The 10856-nt window shown below is 42.5% G+C and overlaps 1 protein-coding gene across 1 annotated transcript; it reads right to left on the reverse strand.

Moving 5' to 3' along the window:
- Nucleotides 1-7391: 7391 nt before the first annotated feature.
- On the reverse strand, nt 7392-10024 carry LOC137046351 (vitelline membrane outer layer protein 1 homolog). Its single transcript, XM_067423527.1, has 5 exons — nt 9798-10024; nt 9472-9590; nt 9243-9356; nt 7700-7878; nt 7392-7630 (listed from the first exon to the last, which is right to left on the reverse strand). Exons 1-4 carry the CDS (start codon nt 9969-9971, stop codon nt 7701-7703), a joined length of 585 nt encoding a protein of 194 aa, XP_067279628.1. The 5' UTR covers nt 9972-10024; the 3' UTR covers nt 7392-7630; nt 7700.
- Nucleotides 10025-10856: the final 832 nt, after the last annotated feature.

The following is a 10856-nucleotide window of genomic DNA, read 5'->3' on the forward strand; positions in this document are numbered from 1 at the left end:
CGAACCGAACCGTGACACAAGTGTATCGTATCGAACCGAACCGTGAATTTTGTGAACCGTTACACCCCTAATATATATATATATATATATTAGGACCGGGACTTTAACGCGTTAATTAAGATTAATTAATTACGTGACTTTAACGCGTTAATTAATTACGCAAAAAAATAAAAAATTTAACCACATTTATTTTTGCACTGCGGAACGTTTTTCAATTAATCAGTTTCGACGGACCGATTATACTGGAACACCAACTAGCGCTCCGGAGTCACGACAACAACAAACCATGGGTGCATCTCAATCAGCTCCCTAGTTCAGTAGTCAGGGCACTGATCAGGGAGTCAGCCCATTGACTTATGTCTTGATCAGTGCCCTGACTAGTGAACTAGGGAGCTGATTGAGACGCAGGGCATGAGTGAACATGAACGAAGAAGCTAATGAGACTGCTTTGCTTGGCCCCGTTGATGGGAAATTTTGTTTTAAAAAACGAAAGAATGGAAGCGTCGTCAAGAGCAGGGTTGTGTGCAAGCTATACAACAAGGAATTCGCGTATCACTGCAGCACATCGAGCCTCAAATATCACAAATATGCTTTTGCTAAACTTAATGGCAAACATTTCGCTGGTCTGCTGGACTGAAATAAATAAACAATATTTTGTTGATTAAGCTTATGTATTCAGCCATTATTCAATGGTATACTAAAAATACATGTGAAAAATTACTTCTCATTGTCCTCAGGTCAAATATTTATATGCGATTAAAATGCGATTAATTTCGATTAATTAATTACAATGTGACTAACCAGAATAATCAAGGTTTTTAGTATATTTTTTTATTGCTACGTGGCAAACAAGTTACCAGTAGGTTCAGTAGATTCTCAGAAAACAAATGAGACCCAGCATTCATGATATGCACGCTCTTAAGGCTGTGCAATTGGGCAATTAGTTGAATTAGTTGAAAGGGGTGTGTTCAAAAAAATAGCAGTGTCTCGACTCGGACTCGACCCTCTCTGAACTCGGATTCAACCCTCTCTGAACTCGGTCTTAACTCTGACTCAACCCTCTCTGAACTCGGTCTCGACTCAAACTTGACCCTCTCTGAACTCAATTTTGACTCTGACTCAACCCTCTCTGAACTCGGTCTCGACTCGGACTCGACCCTCTCTGAACTCAGCCCTCTGTGAACTCGGTCTTGACTCTGACTCAACCCTCTCTGAACTCGGTCTCGACTCAAACTCGACCCTCTCTGAACTCGGTCTCGACTCAATTTTGACTCGGTCTCGACCCTCTCTGAACTCGGTCTTGACTCAAATTCGACCCTCTCTGATCTCAGTCTCGACTCAGACTCAACCCTCTCTGAACTCGGTCTTGACTCGGACTCAGCTCTCTCTGATCTTGGTCTCAACTCAACCGAGGGTTGCATACGAGTTACATTTATAAATTTACGGCTGATCGTATGATTAGTTTTGATTTAATTTAGATCTTTGATTTCTCTGAGTATCTCTACTTCTCACTTTCTTCGTTCATCAAGGGACCCGATATCGCTCAGAGACATGTTCATGAATTACATTTGCTCGTGGCCGCAGACTGGCCAGTTCTGATATCAGTCAGAGGATTACAGAGTGAATATTTTACCTTTAAATGGTTGCATCTGCTCACTCATCTTAAAGCGTAATGGGAATAATAATCACAGGAACTGCAATTTGCTAATACAGTGCTAGTCAGAAGTCAGATTATCCCTAATGCTGTGCTCCATGCTCCAGTCATTGAGTCCTACGGTTTGATCAATCCTGGCACCAAATCTGTGGTAATAAAGGACACCAATTGATCCATACTAAAAGAAGCAGCCTTAGAATAATACAAGATAAATCAAAGTTGATGTTTGTTTTAGCCAGGCAAAAACAAAAATAAATTAAAAGACAATTATACACAACTAGTCAGCATACAATAACTCAATTGCTAAATCCCAGAAAAACAAATTTTTGTACAAAATAGTTTTGAGTTTGTACAGTCAAAGGTAGACACTGCTATTTTTTTGAACACACCCCTTTCAACTAATTGCCCAATTGCACAGCCTTAAGAGCGTGCATATCATGAATGCTGGGTCTTGTTTGTTTTCTGACAATCTACTGAACCTACTGGTAACTTGTTTGCCACGTAGCAATAAAAAATATACTAAAAACCTTGATTATTCTGGTTAGTCACATTGTACTGCTATTATTTTGAACAAGACTGTATATATGATCGCGCCGGCTCTCTCTGAACTCGGTCTCGACTCTGACTCAACCCTCTCTGAACTCGACCCTCTCTGAACTCGACCCTCTCTGAACTCGGTCTCGACTCAAGCTTGACCCTCTCTGAACTTGGTCTCGACTCGGACTCAGCCCTCTCTGAACTCGGTCTCGACTCAAACTTGACCCTCTCTGAACTTGGTCTCGACTCGGACTCAACCCTCTCTGAACTCAATTTTGACCCGGACTTGACCCTCTCTGAACTCAATTTTGACTCTGACTCAACCCTCTCTGAACTCGGTCTCGACTCGGACTCGACCCTCTCGGAACTCGGTCTCGACTCGGATTCAACCCTCTCTGAACTCGGTCTTAACTCTGACTCAACCCTCTCTGAACTCGGTCTCGACTCAATTTTGACTCTGACTCAACCCTCTCTGAACTCGGTCTCGACTCGGACTCGACCCTCTCGGAACTTGGCCTCGACTCGGATTCAACCCTCTCTGAACTCGGTCTTGACTCTGACTCAACCCTCTCTGAACTTGGTCTCGACTCGGACTCAACCCTCTCTGAACTCGGTCTCGACTCGGATTCAACCCTCTCTGAACTCGGTCTTGACTCTGACTCAACCCTCTCTGAACTCGGTCTCGACTCAAACTTGACCCTCTCTGAACTCAATTTTGACTCTGACTCAACCCTCTCTGAACTCGGTCTCGACTCGGACTCGACCCTCTCGGAACTTGGTCTCGACTCGGATTCAACCCTCTCTGAACTCGGTCTTGACTCTGACTCAACCCTCTCTGAACTTGGTCTCGACTCGGACTCGACCCTCTCTGAACTCGGATTCAACCCTCTCTGAACTCGGTCTTAACTCTGACTCAACCCTCTCTGAACTCGGTCTCGACTCAAACTTGACCCTCTCTGAACTCAATTTTGACTCTGACTCAACCCTCTCTGAACTCAGCCCTCTGTGAACTCGGTCTTGAGTCTGACTCAACCCTCTCTGAACTCGGTCTCGACTCAAACTCGACCCTCTCTGAACTCAGCCCTCTGTGAACTTGGTCTTGACTCTGACTCAACCCTCTCTGAACTCGGTCTCGACTCAAACTCGACCCTCTCTGAACTCGGTCTCGACTCAATTTTGACTCGGTCTCGACCCTCTCTGAACTCGGTCTTGACTCAAATTCGACCCTCTCTGATCTCAGTCTCGACTCAGACTCAACCCTCTCTGAACTCGGTCTTGACTCGGACTCAGCTCTCTCTGATCTTGGTCTCAACTCAACCGAGGGTTGCATACGAGTTACATTTATAAATTTACGGCTGATCGTATGATTAGTTTTGATTTAATTTAGATCTTTGATTTCTCTGAGTATCTCTACTTCTCACTTTCTTCGTTCATCAAGGGACCCGATATCGCTCAGAGACATGTTCATGAATTACATTTGCTCGTGGCCGCAGACTGGCCAGTTCTGATATCAGTCAGAGGATTACAGAGTGAATATTTTACCTTTAAATGGTTGCATCTGCTCACTCATCTTAAAGCGTAATGGGAATAATAATCACAGGAACTGCAATTTGCTAATACAGTGCTAGTCAGAAGTCAGATTATCCCTAATGCTGTGCTCCATGCTCCAGTCATTGAGTCCTACGGTTTGATCAATCCTGGCACCAAATCTGTGGTAATAAAGGACACCAATTGATCCATACTAAAAGAAGCAGCCTTAGAATAATACAAGATAAATCAAAGTTGATGTTTGTTTTAGCCAGGCAAAAACAAAAATAAATTAAAAGACAATTATACACAACTAGTCAGCATACAATAACTCAATTGCTAAATCCCAGAAAAACAAATTTTTGTACAAAATAGTTTTGAGTTTGTACAGTCAAAGGTAGACACTGCTATTTTTTTGAACACACCCCTTTCAACTAATTGCCCAATTGCACAGCCTTAAGAGCGTGCATATCATGAATGCTGGGTCTTGTTTGTTTTCTGACAATCTACTGAACCTACTGGTAACTTGTTTGCCACGTAGCAATAAAAAATATACTAAAAACCTTGATTATTCTGGTTAGTCACATTGTACTGCTATTATTTTGAACAAGACTGTATATATGATCGCGCCGGCTCTCTCTGAACTCGGTCTCGACTCTGACTCAACCCTCTCTGAACTCGACCCTCTCTGAACTCGACCCTCTCTGAACTCGGTCTCGACTCAAGCTTGACCCTCTCTGAACTTGGTCTCGACTCGGACTCAGCCCTCTCTGAACTCGGTCTCGACTCAAACTTGACCCTCTCTGAACTTGGTCTCGACTCGGACTCAACCCTCTCTGAACTCAATTTTGACCCGGACTTGACCCTCTCTGAACTCAATTTTGACTCTGACTCAACCCTCTCTGAACTCGGTCTCGACTCGGACTCGACCCTCTCGGAACTCGGTCTCGACTCGGATTCAACCCTCTCTGAACTCGGTCTTAACTCTGACTCAACCCTCTCTGAACTCGGTCTCGACTCAATTTTGACTCTGACTCAACCCTCTCTGAACTCGGTCTCGACTCGGACTCGACCCTCTCGGAACTTGGCCTCGACTCGGATTCAACCCTCTCTGAACTCGGTCTTGACTCTGACTCAACCCTCTCTGAACTTGGTCTCGACTCGGACTCAACCCTCTCTGAACTCGGTCTCGACTCGGATTCAACCCTCTCTGAACTCGGTCTTGACTCTGACTCAACCCTCTCTGAACTCGGTCTCGACTCAAACTTGACCCTCTCTGAACTCAATTTTGACTCTGACTCAACCCTCTCTGAACTCGGTCTCGACTCGGACTCGACCCTCTCGGAACTTGGTCTCGACTCGGATTCAACCCTCTCTGAACTCGGTCTTGACTCTGACTCAACCCTCTCTGAACTTGGTCTCGACTCGGACTCGACCCTCTCTGAACTCGGATTCAACCCTCTCTGAACTCGGTCTTAACTCTGACTCAACCCTCTCTGAACTCGGTCTCGACTCAAACTTGACCCTCTCTGAACTCAATTTTGACTCTGACTCAACCCTCTCTGAACTCAGCCCTCTGTGAACTCGGTCTTGAGTCTGACTCAACCCTCTCTGAACTCGGTCTCGACTCAAACTCGACCCTCTCTGAACTCAGCCCTCTGTGAACTTGGTCTTGACTCTGACTCAACCCTCTCTGAACTCGGTCACGACTCGGACTCGACCCTCTCTGAACTCGATCTCGACTCAATTTTGACTCGGTCTCGACCCTCTCTGAACTCGGTCTTGACTCAAATTTGACCCTCTCTGATCTCAGTCTCGACTCAGACTCAACCCTCTCTGAACTCGGTCTTGACTCGGACTCAGCTCTCTCTGATCTTGGTCTCAACTCAACCGAGGGTTGCATACGAGTTACATTTATAAATTTACGGCTGATCGTATGATTAGTTTTGATTTAATTTAGATCTTTGATTTCTCTGAGTATCTCTACTTCTCACTTTCTTCGTTCATCAAGGGACCCGATATCGCTCAGAGACATGTTCATGAATTACATTTGCTCGTGGCCGCATACTGGCCAGTTCTGATATCAGTCAGAGGATTACAGAGTGAATATTTTACCTTTAAATGGTTGCATCTGCTCACTCATCTTAAAGCGTAATGGGAATAATAATCACAGGAACTGCAATTTGCTAATACAGTGCTAGTCAGAAGTCAGATTATCCCTAATGCTGTGCTCCATGCTCCAGTCATTGAGTCCTACGGTTTGATCAATCCTGGCACCAAATCTGTGGTAATAAAGGACACCAATTGATCCATACTAAAAGAAGCAGCCTTAGAATAATACAAGATAAATCAAAGTTGATGTTTGTTTTAGCCAGGCAAAAACAAAAATAAATTAAAAGACAATTATACACAACTAGTCAGCATACAATAACTCAATTATAAAATAGTGTAAACAGTTTCAAAGAGTCATCATTTACCTGGCTATAGAGACACACCATAACAGTGTGGGAAGTTCTGGATACAGATGCTTCCCTGATTGGTTTGCCCCTTCTCCTTAAATACTCAACCAGAACATTTAACACCCAAACATTTATGCAGCTTTTGGTACTTTTCATGCCCAAATGGTCCCACCTATCCTTGGGGGCTGACAGCAAATGTTTATCAAATGAGCATCTCCTACACCAGAGAAACGAACCCAGTTGTCTCTTTATGACCTGTTTTACCGGTGTTACATTCTGCCTACTCCAGGCTATGTAAACAGAGAGGGAAGACCACGCGGAGTGTTCGTTTAAAGAAATATATATTTATTAAAGATAAATAATGAACAACGCAAGTTAAATAAAGTCAGTGTATATGTTAGGTTGAGAAATAAAACATGTATGCAATAAGTGAGTTGAAGTGTCATGCAAAAGGAAACAAAAATGTCAAAATGGTGCGGGAGAGAAGAAGAGGCGGCGGCCCTTCAACCAGCTCTGGAGAGATCTTTAAAGCCCAAGATACTGGAATCAATCACACGCGATCCTTGAGGCAATCACCAGCACAACACACCACACCTGTGCTCCATTACCTGTAGGGGAGACGTAATGAACAGGAAAGAGCAAAGAGGAGGAGCCCAGCAGATCCGTGACACTGGTGCAGGAATGTAACCTGTCCCACTGATGTGAGAATGAAACCTGGTTACCAATCACACCAAAAGTATTTATAGTGACCATACAACAAACAGCTTGTGGCAGTATCTGAGATTTGCATGTTTGTGTGACCCTTAGACAGAGGGTCATAACTCCGCAGGAGCGAGGAAATAACAAGATTCCACCTGGTCCAATCCGTTCTCTTGTACTCAGATAAGTGTCTTATTGCAGCTTTGATCCCTTGTGTTTGTTCTCAGGTGAAATCCATTCTTACAGGGGTTTATGTAAACATTGGAGCTGGTGATGTCACCAACCCTAGAGGAAGAGGCTGTAGTCCTTAGAAAATATCTCCTTTTGCTTTAAACGGTGCAACTTTGCAGATGTTTATGCTCAAACAGCAACATTACACACTAGCTGAAGTTAGAGTGAAATCATGTTACCACCCCTTTAATAATTCAATACAAGTCACTTTAGATTGAAGCATCTGCCACATGCACTAATGGAATGAACAATCCGATGTAAAGCAGAAGAATGACACTACCAGGTTCTGTTTAGAAAGACTTTAATGCTAATATTTGGCACCCGTTGACTGACAGCAGAAGTTCAGGAGTCTTTAGAAGAACAAGTTCGACTCTAACAGGCGGGATGTACAGTAAATAACCTGATCGTCCAGTTAGGCTTTGTGATAATGACCAGCTGACTGAGCATTAGATTTACTGTTGAAAGACATGGGTCATGGTCTCTTATAATATGATCAATTCTTCTTGCTGTCGTCCTAATACGCCTGAAAAAGAAAAACAGATTTAGTTGATCTGCAGTGTCAGTCCAAGTGTTTGAGTCAGTGTCACGTCACCTTAATTACAGCAGTACATGATAGCATCATTGAGAGCGGAGTCATCTCCTAACTGTTTTCCTTCTACCTTCGTGGTGAGGCCACAGATTCGTCTTGCCCCACATGTTCCGCTCCACTCGCCCCAATCACCCCAGGATGTGCCGTCACCCTCCAGCACCGTACCGTCAGTGCATTTGAACCTGAGGGAAAAAAAAAAAAAAAAAAAAAAAAAAAAAAAAAGACCAAACAAAAAAAAAAAAGTGACAATACAATATCTAATTGTGCTGTTGGGTAGAATGTCAGTCAGACACATGGTTGCCAGCAGTTTTTGAAAAGTCTTTCCCTTGAATGATACTGATGTTGCATTAACCTTGTAAGAGTATTTGCCGAAAACAACGTTCTTTGTCGATCAACCTCAGAAAGCTAACGTGCTATATACAAAGCCATGTGCTACAGTGCATTGTTATATTAAGGTACAGATGTTGCTCCAAGCCATGCTAAAATAATTGGGATGCTACGTAATCATAATTGTGAATGTCAGAGATTTGCAAACAACCACTTCTGTTTGAATCCATTTATGGTCAGAATGGAAAGGTTATAATTAGCATCTCATTTGTACCATTTTCTCTCACACACACTTGAAACCAAATGCTCACCAATGACCTGTATTCAAGTGCCCAACTTTAATAAAGTTTTTGGATGAAACTCGGAGCCCTTACCGGAGTCTCCACAACAGTTCTTGTCACACGCGTTCATCTTGGCACAGTTCATTTCACATTCAGAAGGCTCTAAAACTACCAAACCATTCAGGTCTCAAATCAAGTCAATTCTTCTAGATCCCTAGCAGAGATTTAACTAAACACTTTACCACTCATAAAACACAGACGTGATTGACACTGTAGTGCAATGATCCTCAAATCTGGCCCATGAGAGCCACTTTCCTGCAGAGTTTAGCTCGAAGCCCAATCAAACACCTGAACACGCTAATCAATGTCTTCAGAATCAGTAGAAGATCATGGGTGGGTGCGTTTGATCAGGGTTGGAGCCAAACTCTGCAGCACATTGGCCCTTTAGGGCAAGATTTGAGGAACCCTGCTCTATAATTGACTGCAGTTCATGTCACATCCCACATTTACATTACACTATTATTCCTAAGGTTCTCTTTGAATAGAAACGAACTGGAAGACAAACATTGATAATGAGCCACAGTTTAACCCTCACGCATTTGTATCACTGTGTGAGGAGCTCTGAAACAGCAAAAAAATAAATAAAAAGTTCACAGGTGGCAATAGTCAATTGGATATGTAATATGGCAATTGAGTTCTGCATTTAAAGTTTCAAAATCTGCAATGTTTGGAGCAGAAATGCCAATTCAAAAATGTGAGTTTACGTTTGCTATTCCTACATTATAGTTAAATTAAAACTTTTTTTTAAAAGACACCTGCGGCTCAGAATGAATTTAAATATTCAAAAACAAATATCAGAAAATAAATTGCAATTTTACATTTCATATGGAGTTGCTACCCAGAAGCTTGGACTTAAAGAGAAAGAAAAACATGCTCACCTGACGTTGTTTGCGGCCGTGTCATCTCCACTTCCTTGGCGAGATTCGACTCTCAGCTGAAAAGCGGTCAAATATCCAGAAGGACAAAATTTATCACGTGTCCAATCACCCCAGCTGAAGAAGAGACAGGTTTCACAATCAAATCAGTTTTCTAAACTAAAAGATCCTCAGTTTACTTCTCTAGTTTAAAACACAAATGCAAGAATTGCTAATAATCAAAAGTCATTACAATCCTGAGTGGGACTCAGTTGGGAACAGGTCACGTAAAACTCCTTTGGACCGATCGGCACAGAGAAGACGAATCCCATTGAGCGCTGTATCGTCACCATTCCCAACAGGTTGTTCCACCTTAAAACAACATTGAAACCAGCTTTCATTTGAAAGAGAGTTAACACCAACCCAACCCATAGTAACATTTATCATCATACTCTTTAGTATTACAGACACTTTAAAAACCAGGTGCAGTTTCCTGGAGATATAACTAACAAGAACTCAGTTTAGAACCTTTGAAGCACTAAAATACCCCTCTATTAGCAAAGTCAATGCCCAACTTACCCTCAGATTAAACCCTACGGCATACGTTCCATCGGGACACAGATTTATAGATCTCCAATCCCCCCAGGGTCCTCCATTCAGCACAAACACCCAAGAGCTGAAGTCTCTGGTCTGACCGCTCACATGCTGCCCAATAATGGCAAGCAGTGAAAGCACAATGGATAAGTGATGCATTGCTAAAGCTCTGGTCTGAAGTCTGTTCTTCGTATGTGGCTTGAGAGCAAATGACACATCCAAGATGATATAATCGAGCTAATCATGATCTGGCTAATTAGGTTCTTCAAACACACCTGTTGTTGATGATTAGTAGCGCTGGATTGAGTTATCTCAGATAATTGCGCGGTCATGCGGCAAGTGGGTTTGACTTTTATTCATTCCCATGAAATGATTCTTGATATCAAAAATTCAATTTTCACTAAGCTAATTAAAATGCTAATTCTTGATGTCACTGGTCAAATATCACTCCCATTCAAATGTATTTTTATTTATTTTTTATTTTTTATTTAACCTTTATTTGCCAGGAGAGTCACATTGGCCCTCATTTATCAAAAGTGCATATACCAAATTTCCAGCGTACACCTTGCGTACACCCAAACCCTCGGTGACTTTGAGATTTATCAATATGGACGTTGGCGTACGGCACGCTCAAATCCTCCGCCAGCTCAGGAGGTGGTGTACGCACGTTTGAGTTAGTGGGAAAATGCGCAGAAAAACAAGTCATAACACCACAAAACGCACTGACAAGATATGCTATATGACCCACTGTTAAAAACCACAACAACAACATTCAGTGTTTATTTTTGTGCAACATGAACGTCAATGTTTAATTTGTGTGACTTTACCAAAGCGTTTGATTTTTAGGCATATGTATTCCTCCAGTCGCGAGCCTGTGCGCTTTATCTGACGTTTCAGGCCCGCCTGGCCCGGCAGCTGCGCATTAACTGGGACTAAAATAATTCAGACTGACAAAATAATAAAAATTACTTTCTTCTTTTAAATAATAATAAAATCAATAAAAATGACATTCTCCTTCTAAATAACAAGCGTCATTAAGAATAA

This window comes from Pseudorasbora parva, chromosome 18 (genome assembly GCF_024679245.1).
Source record: "Pseudorasbora parva isolate DD20220531a chromosome 18, ASM2467924v1, whole genome shotgun sequence".
In the NCBI taxonomy this organism is placed as follows: domain Eukaryota; kingdom Metazoa; phylum Chordata; class Actinopteri; order Cypriniformes; family Gobionidae; genus Pseudorasbora; species Pseudorasbora parva.